We start from the raw sequence: 11,697 nt of genomic DNA, 5'->3' as shown, positions 1-11,697 counted from the left end.
AGCGCTGTATTTCCTTACCAGCTTTGTAATTACTGAAAACACTCAGTAAACTTGATTCGTTTTATCGTCCTGACTCGTTATTGACTAAACACCTCCAACACGAGATATAATAAAAGAACCGAGGGGAGAAAAGGAGAATTCCAACCATTTCATCGACCTTTTAGTGCTCTAAAACAAGCAACTACTACCTACGTGTTAGCCAATCAGAGCATAGTAGTACTGGCCAATCACAGCGCCGTGACACCGCAGGCAATTAGCATCAGTAGTGGGCAGGTAAACAGGTGCCCCGGGCTAAACATCAAACACTGTTTAATGCAGTAACTAGACCGAACCGCTGCAGCTCGTGACGTGAACAAGTCGGGAGAGTAATCTGAAGGTAAAGTGAAACATTATTTCTCTTATTGCAAGTCTAAGAAATGTACATGACAACGGCACGCCCCTTTTTGAAACGTATTCGTCATGGTTCCGGACGGGTTCGTTTGATCTGCGGGAGTCTCCCTAATGGTCGGGGGGGTAACAGGCGTTGTGTCGCGTCGTGACATGACATGCCAAACAATATATCCCTCCGCAACTACGTTGTTGCCTAATGCGAACTGCATATACAAATGGAGGCTCAGAAAAAGTTCTGGTAAATAAATTCAGTAAAGAAAAAAAAAAAGTATTATGCGAGGACTAGGCTCGAAACGTCATCGTCAAATCGATCAGAGGTCAAAGTAAAACATTCGGCTGACGTCTGTTCCTAACAGCTGTTTGATTGTTTTAAAATTGGACAACAAATAGCGCCCGCGGAGGGACACACCTGTCCGAACAGCGTCACATCATGACTGCTTAAATTAGCTCAAGGCAAAGCCTTTACGCTCGACAAAGTTCTCAGTCGACACAACGCGCATTTCGGAGGCAGCAACACATTAACTTGGCGTGAACTCATCACACTCATCACGTGATCAGATGTTCCCCTCACGGCACACAAACGACCCGACAGTTGGTGCCAACTTCTGATTGGACGCGCTGGCCGCACCGGGACCCGCCCACAGAATCGAGGTCAAATATTTGGAACGTATATCCATGATTGCGTAAGAGTTACTCACCTGTCCGGCGCGCAGCCTGCAATTACACTGGAGGTGTTATTAGTTTCTATTCAACAAGTGGCGCATTAATATTTTAAAGAACATTAAATAATCATAATGGGAACAGAAAAATCCCAGATGGTGTGAGAAAGTGGTCTGCGTTTCCATGTGGGATGCTTTTGTGTCCCGTGTTGATGCAGACATGCGGGTGGCGGTGATTGGAGCCGGGGTCATCGGCCTGGCCGCGGCTCAGAGCATCTATGAGCAGTACCACTCGGCTGTCAGTCCGCTCACCATCGAGGTGTATGCAGACCGTTTCACTCCGCTGACGACGAGCGATGGAGCTGCTGGACTCTGGCAACCGTACCTACACGACAATGGAAACATCCAGGAGAGGTACGCGAGTGTTTTCTCTTCTGCTTCACTTCTTTACCTGCTAAACATGTCCTCATTTCAATGCTGTTTGTCTTCGCATTCAGGAAATGGACGAAAGAGACATTTGACTACTTGTTGAGCTACATGAATTCTCCAGAGTCTATAAAAATGGGCATTTTCCTCCAGTCTGGTTACAACCTGTGCACTGAACCAACTCACGTAAGTTCCCCTTTGCTCTCTTGAGTCAAGTCAATCTGACCTTTTGTCCTTGCCTTTTCCAGCAAAGCGTGAAACTTACGCTGTAAATGATTAACTGGCCACAGATTCACCCGTGATGAATTCTACCTTTTTATTATTGCAGAACATAAAAAAAAAAAAAAAAAAATAAAAAGTAGTATTGTTGTGTGCTCTTATGTGAAGGTTGGGGTGGATTTAATTTGATCTTTGAATGGTCTTGGTCACTTTTTTGTACTTGTATTATTTAGTTTTGGAGGTAAATCTTGGCGAGGTTTTTGTACATACTTTTTGTAGTCTCTGTCGGGACGTTTTTGTATTATGGCGTTCTGGAGCACTGCCCCCGCGCAGCCTATAAATACACTTGCCTTTAGGCGCTTAGGGCCGCTCCCTCTCTGTCTCACCCGCGCTGTCGCTCTCTTGGTTTTGGCTAGCTCATCGGATCGATCTTGAGTTGCGTACTTCGGGTCTTTTTTTGTGTGTTTCGGGGCAAACAGGGAAATGTCTGAACAATGAATAAAATTGAATGTTAAGCCTTCATCGTCACCTCTGTGTCCTCTTGGGCCGTAAACAGCCTTGGATCGAACCGATAAAAGAAAAGACAACGTGCCCACACTTCCCATGATGCTCTATTGTTCACAGGCGAGCAGACGATGCGTTCCTGTGAACGATGGATTTCAGGATTTCATGCTGAAATCACAGACTGTGTTTTCAGTTTACAGCATGCTGTGAATACAACAGGGTGCTGTTCAGGGTCCGCCATGTTTTTACAGCCACGGTATCTAAACGACGGTCCAACAGTTCATTTTCTATCCGCAAGGAGGGATCTTTTAAGATGATCCTGTCTGATAGGGTAACAATGACACCGCTTTGTCTTTGACCTGAACAGAGACACAGCTGGTTCATTTGTAGGGCAAGTCCAATAAGGTAAGCGTAATGTTATCAGCACAGAATAAGGGTGGTTGTTGCTGGTCCTCTCCGGAAACCTGTCCTGGGTGTACACCTCTAATTCAGTTCCTTCGCGGGCCACCATTGTAATACTGTACATTTGTAGTAGTAATAAATGCACCGGACCAGCATCACTATGCACAGTTGAGCTTCATTACATACTTAGACGTGAGACCTGCTCGTCAGATTTGCCTCTCAGCGGCTTGTTTCTGACTGCAGGACCCCTCGTTCAAAGACGCTGTCCTGGGCTTCAGGCGGCTCACGGAGCGAGAGCTGCAGATGTTCCCCGGATACACGTAGGTTGCTCCGGAAGCTGCAAACATTAAGCTCTTCTATGTGGATTTAAATGATATATATATATATATATATATATATTTATCTCATTCTGTCTTTTCTGATGTGCCTAGTTATGGATGGTTCAACACTGCTATCATGTTGGAGGGCAAAACCTACTTGCCTTGGCTGATGGACTGGTGCGTGATTCCCTCTCCCCTGAATGTTCTCTTTTCTTTCTTTGTTTGATTGGCACTGATCAATAAATGGGGGGGGGGGGGGGGTTCAGTTTATCTAAAGGTCATTTACTTCCTGATAAAAAGATGAAAATAGTATCTGGCAGTTTGTTAGATTAAGGTTTCATTCATTTTCTTTTCTATGTTATTAATTTCTGCTTAGTTCTTTACTAATCATTCACTACCATGTATTGCACAGGCATGGGGGGGGGGGGGGGGTGATACAGTCTACATATCCTATGTTAAAGATGTTTAAATCATTTTTGAATGCTTCATGGCTGTCTCTTAATATTATTTTTTCTTGCTCTTAGGTTGCAGAAAAGGGGTGTCAAATTTTATCTAAGGAAAATAAATTCCTTCAAGGAGGTCTGTGAGGATTTCAATAACATTTTTGGCAAATTGTTATTTATTATTTTTGTAATTACAATTCTAGGATTTACGAGGAATCTGCAATTACTCAAAATGTTTATCATGTCAAATGTATTTACTGGTTGGGTGCAGTTTTGCTTATCATGCATACCTCTCATAAGCTGGCAGAGACCGGGGCAGATGTGATAATAAACTGCACCGGCATGAGATCGGGGGAGCTGCAACCGGATCCAGAACTAAAACCGGCCCGCGGTCAGATAGTGAAGGTGAGCGGCGCGGTGCCGGCAGTAAAGGCATCACGCATTCGCAGCTGAGCCTTGTTGTTGTTGTTGTTGTTCCTCTTGTTTTTCAGGTGGACGCTCCATGGATCAAGCATTGGCTGATTACCCACCATATGAAACCGGAGTTGTACGACTCGCCATACATCATTCCAGGGTAGATCTGGAGACACTGCTCATCTTGTAATGCTCATAACGCAGGCTAGGAATGCAGCTGCGCTATCGTAATTACTATATTATACATGATGTATATGCGTGCTTTTACTTTCTGGGCTCAAACGGGACATCTGTGTCTGCAGGAGTCGTCACGTGACAGTCGGCGGCACTTTTCAGATTGGAAACTGGAACAATCAGAATAACGCCACCGACCATCAGAATATCTGGGAAGGAGCTTGCCGGATTTGTCCAAGTCTAAAGGTGAGATCGGAGGCCAGGCTGTTGATATCTTTCTCAAAATGTTTATCTTGAGAGAATATATTTTGCTATTCTTTAACCCTAGCATGCCCGGATAATGGAGGACTGGACTGGCCTCAGGCCAAGTCGCGACAATGTCAGACTGGAGAGGGAGACCATACAGGCTGGTGCAACGGCAATCGAGGTACATTTAGAGGCAAGCAGCACTTAAAATCTTCACTTTTGTCCTTCAGAATATTATAGAATGTCCCGACTCTCACTCAGGTGATTCACAACTACGGCCACGGGGGATTCGGACTCACCATCCACAGAGGCTGTGCCCAGGAGGCGGCGAGGCTCTTCGGTCAGCTCGTGGAACAAAAAGGCCAAGGTCCGAAAGCTCGCTTGTGAATTTGTCTCTGACAGAAAAGTGATTGGCGCTCGTTCGGAGAGTTCCACGTCCGCGCCTCGTATCCTTAATTGCACTTTAATTTATAGCTAGTAAGGTAAAACACAAGGATGCATTCAGCTCTTAATTACATAGATATTACAATAAATGTAAAGTTAAATAAGCACTTGACGCTGTTAATTGTTTTAAAGATTATTTACTATGGTATCATACACATTTACATCTAGTGCGTTGACAAGAATCTGTGCTCACAGACACAATGCAGCACAACACCAGCAGGTTACTGGACCTGTTTGGATCTTTCTCCACGTGGAATCATAGAATCAGACCTTTTGTTTCAAACAAAAGCAGAGACGACAACTAAATCAGGTATTCACAGTATTTACAGATTGACACAAGGTCACATCCTGATGAATGGTTGTGTTTACTGTATATTCAGTATGTTTGAATCAACAGAAGCAGCCACCTCTACTGACCCTGTGATTTTTAAACTTTTGCTACTGGAAATAATCAGATTTAGAATCTTTAATATGAAGACACTTAATGTTTTAAAAAAAATGGTGCTGAAATGATGACAATTTGTCATCCTTTTGAAAATAAAATAACCGTTTGATGAACCAGCTGTGTGGTGGCATTTTTATTATTAAATTAAGGTCTGCCGTTTCCTTATTTCTTGAACAGATATCAAATATAATCCATCTTGAAATGTAAAATAATCCTGACTCGACACTTGATGAGCTCTTTATTCCAGGAATGGTTTTTTTTAAAATAAAGCTGAGTGCAATTGGTGTTTTTTTTTATCATGAAATGAATGTGCACTAATGCTTTCTTACCGATTCATCAATGAACGCTATGCTAATAAGACTACATTTTTCATTGGAAGGGAAGAGTCTCAATCGCTAACAAAATATGTCGTCATAAGGCTTTTTGAAAAGAAGGTGGTCATTTAAACACTTTTAATCTTTTCAAAGGATTCAAAATACTTTGAAGTATTTGAATTCTCACTTGTTCGCACCTCGGCGGCCGTTTGTTTGCTCTTATTGTACCGGTGTACAACGTTCTGACTTTTGCGATCACCCCTTGTGCGGTTATTCGGTGGCAACACTGTGATAGCAGTGGTGGTTGAAGGCTATGCAATAACATGTAATACTGCGCCCTCTGGTTGTCGGAAGCCGCTGTGGCGCCTGAACCGACATGAATGGGACTGGAGATGGAGACCAAAAGCTGGTCGAGCTTCTTCTAATTCTTTGCCTTCTTTTCTCACTGCACTCATCTTTGGTCCTCCCTCTGACGTATCCTCAGCTCTGGGGTCTTGAACTGGGCTGAGGGACTCGGCCTAAGCTATGGGATGGGTCCCGGCCCTCCATCTCCTGACCCCACTCGCGGTGACTGGACTCCTGCAGACCCCGGCCTGTGGTCTCAATTGGCAGTGCGCAGGAGGCGATGGCAGCCAGGAGGCAGCAGCAGCAGTACACAGAGAGGGCCAGGTATACGGATGACTCCAACATCACCTGCAGGATGACACACACACACACACGGATGAGCAAAGACGCTGTTTTCTCGTGGCTGAGCTAAAGATGAGAGTGCTACCTGTGCGACGAAAGGCGTGATCAGGGCACCAACTCTGGCCATCCCACTGCTCGTTCCCAGACCTAAAGCTCTGGTCGCAGTTGGATATACCTGCAGAGTTTTAGAAAGCACTGAGGAGGCTGCTCTGATGTCGGTTCTGTCAGACAGAAACAATCCAATAACTGCTGGATAGCTCACCTCTGGAGTGTAGACATACGCAGCCTGAAACCCTCCTGAGATGAAAGCTCTGGCGATGAATATCAACACTGTCATGGACGCTCTGAGACACAGACACGGCGAGGCTGGATTAGTTGTGGATGCATATAGTTTGATAGTTTGACTCCCAGTAGTATCTGTTTTACCTCCCAACACAGCCGTAGAGAGGAATCATGCACATCGAGAAGATGAAGAAACACAACGCCATGGTCTTCCTCCTTCCCAAACGATCGATGGCCCACAGTGTCACCAGCAGTCCTACGGAGGAGTTCAAAATACAACGTTTAATTTTAGTATCAAATATTGCAGGTGCCTTTTTCCTTTACTGGAAAATAATTACAGAGACTAATTTTGCTTTACTGCTCTGTCAGTGAAATTTATGGTTGCAATACAGGAAAAACACACACAAAAAACAATGTTAGGTGGTGCGATAACGCAAAATGAATTGATTTGTACCTGGGAATTCGGATAAAGTGGTCCAGAGTAGGTCTTTGTAGTCATCAGAGTTCAGATATTTACACTCCAAGCTGCATCGGAGCTCTTTTTTATCACCTTTGGACGCTAGACGGAGACATAAATCATTAGAAAACAAGATCGCTCACACTTTTGCTCATTCATCATGTTATACATGAAAAGGACAAGTAAAACCAACTTTGTTAAAAAAACAACGCCTCACCTCCGCATGCGCCTCCTTCCTGGAACAGCTCAGTAGTGAGCAGTACCAGCCCGTAGTAAGAGAAGGCATTAGCAAACCTGAGGAGACAAAAGGGGGGCTGGATGAAGCACAAACAGAGAGAAAGGAAACGGAGACAGAGGACAAGATTGTCCCGCATCATTTACTCCACTTACCAGATGAACCACAGCAGCACTGTGGTCCAGCGAAAACGGGATGAGAACAAGTCTTGAATCTTCCCACGGTCCTCCTAGTTAAAAGACGAGCGTGAAAAATGTCAACGCAAAACACGACAGGAAGACGAGCGAACAGGCTCTTACCTGTCTGTCCGCTATGAGTCTCTTACCTGTCTGTCTGCTATGAGTCTCTTACCTGTCTGTCTGCTATGAGTCTCTTACCTGTCTGTCTGCTATGAGTCTCCTACCTGTCTGTCCGCTATGAGTCTCTTACCTGTCTGTCCGCTATGAGTCTCTTACCTGTCTGTCCGCTATGAGTCTCTTACCAGTCTGTCCGCTATGAGTCTCTTACCTGTCTGTCTGCTATGAGTCTCCTACCTGTCTGTCCGCTATGAGTCTCTTACCTGTCTGTCCGCTATGAGTCTCTTACCTGTCTGTCCGCTATGAGTCTCTTACCAGTCTGTCCGCTATGAGTCTCTTACCTGTCTGTCCGCTATGAGTCTCCTACCTGTCTGTCCGCTATGAGTCTCTTACCTGTCTGTCCGCTATGAGTCTCTTACCTGTCTGTCCGCTATGAGTCTCTTACCAGTCTGTCCGCTATGAGTCTCTTACCTGTCTGTCCGCTATGAGTCTCTTACCTGTCTGTCTGCTATGAGTCTCTTACCTGTCTGTCCGCTATGAGTCTCTTACCCGTCTGTCTGCTATGAGTCTCTTACCTGTCTGTCTACTATGAGTCTCTTACCTGTCTGTCTGCTATGAGTCTCCTACCCGTCTGTCTGCTATGAGTCTCCTACCCGTCTGTCTGCTATGAGTCTCTTACCCGTCTGTCTGCTATGAGTCTCCTACCTGTCTGTCTGCTATGAGTCTCCTACCTGTCTGTCCGCTATGAGTCTCTTACCTGTCTGTCCGCTATGAGTCTCTTACCTGTCTGTCCGCTATGAGTCTCTTACCTGTCTGTCCGCTATGAGTCTCTTACCTGTCTGTCCGCTATGAGTCTCTTACCTGTCTGTCCGCTATGAGTCTCTTACCTGTCTGTCTCCTATGAGTCTCTTACCTGTCTGTCCGCTATGAGTCTCTTACCTGTCTGTCTGCTATGAGTCTCTTACCTGTCTGTCCGCTATGAGTCTCTTACCCGTCTGTCTGCTATGAGTCTCTTACCTGTCTGTCTACTATGAGTCTCTTACCTGTCTGTCCGCTATGAGTCTCTTACCTGTCTGCCTGCTATGAGTCTCCTACCTGTCTGTCTGCTATGGGTCTCTTACCTGTCTGTCCGCTATGAGTCTCTTACCTGTCTGTCCGCTATGAGTCTCTTACCTGTCTGTCCGCTATGAGTCTCTTACCTGTCTGTCCGCTATGAGTCTCTTACCTGTCTGTCTGCTATGAGTCTCCTACCTGTCTGTCTGCTATGAGTCTCTTACCTGTCTGTCTGCTATGAGTTTCCCCAGAGGCATGGGCGCTCCGTTCTCTGTAGCGATGCGCTTCAATGTGGCCAGTGCTTTTTCCTGGTTCCCCGTTAGGACGTCGTATCGAGCGCTCTCTGGTAGCCACTGCACCCCCAGCATCAACCCCCCCCCCCCCCCCCCCCAGACAAAACAGACTTACCAGTTGATAAAGCTGTCATTTGATATGCTCATATCATTTAGAACATTTCAAGATCATTAGTGTCCGACTCACAAAACACAGGCTGGCAAAGATGAAGAGTGGAATGGTGGAAAGGCTGAGCAGCCAGCGCCAGCCCAGAGTAGGCATCACCAGGATCGCTAAGAGGACCTCAAAGACAGTCCCCAGCGCCCAGAATATCTACGAGGAAAAAGGTAGATGCTATAAAATCCCAAAACTGATCACAGTAGTGCAAAGCGAGGCCCTATATGAACAATAATCAGGCTGGTTCACACCTCAATCAGCAAGATGCACGTGGCTCTGGACCTCATAGGCAGAAATTCAGCATAGAGTGTCACCCTGACAAGGAGCAAAAGTCACAGTCAATCCAAAATCAAAGTAATCCATCACAGTGTTACTTATTGAGCAGATAAGACAGGGTCACTCACGACTGAGGGGCTCCTCCGATGCCAAAGCCAACCAGCGCACGCAGGACGAGGATCCAGGCATAAATAGGTGCAAATGCGCTCATCAGGCCGTAGAACATCGTCCACAGCACGCTCATCTTGAGACCCTGCGTGCACAGGAGCGCAACAAAACCGTTACAGGAGCGATGTTGTTCTGAGGCGGACAGTGTAATGCGTCTGAGTACGATCGTTTTGTTTTTTCTTCATTCAGAAACACTCAAGCTAAATGTTTTTATGTTAAACTTGTGTTACCGGAAGCAGAAATGTCTTTCATGAGAACCTACTGTTTTCCTGCCGTATCTGTCAGCTATGTTTCCCCAAAGAGAAGAGCTGAGCATCATCCCAATGAACACCGCCTGCATCGATAAAAAAAAAAAAGCTTGAATGTGTTTCTATACTTAAATTATGGACATTACATCATATGTGTATTCAAACAGTCACAGAAATGTCGATACCTTTTTTTTTTAGCTCGTTACTCCACCAGATTTTACAACAGTTGTCAGTGGAATTTGATGGGAATTCAAAGGCAGGCTCAGATGCAAAAGCAGATTCTCGATCACATTTTCACTTTCATCACTATTGTGAGATTTGTTTTCATCTAAAAAAGATATTTTTTTAAAAATAGACCAATCAAAATAAAACTGCCTAGGCTGGGGCAACTAAAAGTGAATACATTCACAGTATCTTTAAAAATCAATCCAAGATCTGACTCTTAACGATTAGCGGCCCTGTTGTTTCCCCGAGTGGCTCTAACCGTTCAGTGAATGCACTTAATCAATAAGGATCTGGACAGACATATATAGAAATGTACTGGCATTGGCGAGCCATTACCGATGTGAGCAACGCCACCGCAAGGCTGGGCAGTCTCCATTCACAGTGGAGCTGTGGAGCTAAAATGCTGAGGATCATCATTTCCATAGAATCCGCCATCTAGGAAAACACATAAGAAAGACATAAGAGGAAAGGATGCACTCACACACACACACACACACAATATCTGGAAGGGTGTGATTGTTGTGAAGAGCAGTGCTCACCCAGGACAAACCAGTGAGGATGGACAGTTTCCACTGAAATGTCCCAAAGCCTATGGCCTCTACAGCGTCCTCCACCATGAATATGTCTGAGGGAAACCGATATTACTTAACATCTCCACTTGAGGGGATAAAAGTGAGTTTGAGATGCAAGTCTTAACAAACTGAAGAAGTAAAAATAAAACGCGTGCCGTACTGTACCATCGGTTGGATTTGCAAACTCCCTCGGAACTGCGGCTCCGTCTGCAAGTGCCACAGACTCCGGATCCGTCTGCGCCGCAGTCTTGACCACCTGTTCTCCGTTCTCGCCATCATCGTTGGATTGCGTGCTCTCCCCCGTGCGACGGAAGCGGACGACACTGCAAAGAAGCACAACACAAACGGAGCTCAGGTTACTTTAGAATCTCTACACCACGTCAGGAGGAATGATTGCGTCACACTCTGCTCTTTACTTGCACGGTGAGCTGTGGAGAATAAAACTGCAGCGAGACGGCGGCTTTAGGTGGAAGGTAGAGTTTTCTCCCACGTGATGATAATAAGTGGTTTGTTGAGCATAGAATCACAGTAAGACAGCTGAATGGAGTTCATGTGATGTCTTAATTACTGTAATTATGTGTGTGTGTGTGTGTGTGTGTGTGTGTGTGTACAGTGACGTTCAGTTAGACTTGTATGCGCCAGTCTTTACCTTAATATAGGATGAAGTAAATCACGAATCACTGAGTCATGACACAATTACAAGTTGGATTAAAAAAAAAAGTGCCCAGCTTTGAAATGAAAGTAAAATTGTTTTGTTTTTTTATTCGGAAATAAATACAACATAGTCTTATTTTATTATTATTATTTTTTTTTAATGTTACCTGTAAACAAACCGCGGTGTCTGAACATGCATCCATCGAGCTAATCATCCAAACACGAAGCCGTCCGGAGGCGACGCGTCGGCCGCGCAGCCTGTCGCGTTAGGAAATATAAAACAAAAAGGTGCTAAATCTCAAGGGCGGATTCCACTCACGGTAGCTGCCTCAGCTGGAACACGTCATCGTCCATTTTGGTGTTGACTGAGCGAGGATCCGTTTGGCCTCATTGCCGTTTACATTATCGCGACGAGAGCAGCGATTTCAGCACCGAGGAGAGCGACTTGCGCCACGTGTCCGCCGACAGCCAATGAGGAGCCGCAGACCAGGGGCCCGGACATGTGTGGACGCTGGGGGGGTCCAGCTGCGCAGTTTAGAGTCTATTTAATAACACCCACGCCCCCCCAGTCTTCCCCTCCATGCATAAAGAATGCACATTAAATATCACAATGGATCCGGACAGTAGGCGCGGATATAGGATTTGTCAATTATTATTATTATTTTTAGCATTTTTATAAGTTACACCTGCATAC

At 45.4% G+C, this 11,697-nt stretch overlaps 2 protein-coding genes across 2 annotated transcripts; one reads left to right on the top strand and one right to left on the bottom strand.

Annotated features, from left to right (window-relative positions):
* The first annotated feature begins 1,269 nt into the window (after positions 1–1,269).
* Positions 1,270–4,584, top strand: LOC137893110 (D-amino-acid oxidase-like). The gene is made up of 10 exons (XM_068738551.1): positions 1,270–1,463; positions 1,547–1,661; positions 2,844–2,920; positions 3,032–3,097; positions 3,445–3,499; positions 3,664–3,768; positions 3,855–3,937; positions 4,080–4,197; positions 4,280–4,378; positions 4,459–4,584. Exons 1-10 carry the CDS (start codon positions 1,270–1,272, stop codon positions 4,582–4,584), a joined length of 1,038 nt encoding a protein of 345 aa, XP_068594652.1.
* Positions 4,585–5,880: 1,296 nt separating this feature from the next.
* svopa (SV2 related protein a) lies at positions 5,881–11,357 on the bottom strand. The gene is made up of 16 exons (XM_068761092.1): positions 11,323–11,357; positions 10,515–10,672; positions 10,317–10,402; positions 10,114–10,212; positions 9,567–9,638; positions 9,265–9,389; positions 9,112–9,175; positions 8,891–9,016; positions 8,635–8,763; positions 7,217–7,290; positions 7,044–7,120; positions 6,824–6,928; positions 6,514–6,625; positions 6,350–6,431; positions 6,173–6,262; positions 5,881–6,093 (listed from the first exon to the last, which is right to left on the bottom strand). Exons 1-16 carry the CDS (start codon positions 11,355–11,357, stop codon positions 5,881–5,883), a joined length of 1,647 nt encoding a protein of 548 aa, XP_068617193.1.
* Between the last annotated feature and the right edge of the window lie 340 nt (positions 11,358–11,697).

The sequence above is a fragment of the Brachionichthys hirsutus genome, chromosome 4 (assembly GCF_040956055.1).
Source record: "Brachionichthys hirsutus isolate HB-005 chromosome 4, CSIRO-AGI_Bhir_v1, whole genome shotgun sequence".
In the NCBI taxonomy this organism is placed as follows: Eukaryota; Metazoa; Chordata; class Actinopteri; order Lophiiformes; family Brachionichthyidae; genus Brachionichthys; species Brachionichthys hirsutus.
The sequence above is the reverse complement of the archived record's forward strand: the minus strand, read 5'-3'. Positions and strand labels throughout refer to the sequence as shown.

Bases quoted from the DNA above. Each gene is read 5' to 3' on its own strand.
- svopa (XM_068761092.1), bottom strand. From the start codon at position 11,357: ATGGACGATGACGTGTTCCAGCTGAGGCAGCTACC. The intron at 10,673-11,322 runs GTGAGTGGAATC...GCTTCTTTGCAG, and splicing joins TTCCAGCTGAGGCAGCTACC to TGTCGTCCGCTTCCGTCGCA. The intron at 8,764-8,890 runs GTGAGTCGGACA...CTGGGGGTGCAG, and splicing joins TCTTTGCCAGCCTGTGTTTT to TGGCTACCAGAGAGCGCTCG.
- LOC137893110 (XM_068738551.1), top strand. From the start codon at position 1,270: ATGCGGGTGGCGGTGATTGGAGCCGGGGTCATCGGCCTGGCCGCGGCT. The intron at 3,098-3,444 runs GTGCGTGATTCC...TCTTGCTCTTAG, and splicing joins TTGCCTTGGCTGATGGACTG to GTTGCAGAAAAGGGGTGTCA. The intron at 4,379-4,458 runs GTACATTTAGAG...ACTCTCACTCAG, and splicing joins CTGGTGCAACGGCAATCGAG to GTGATTCACAACTACGGCCA.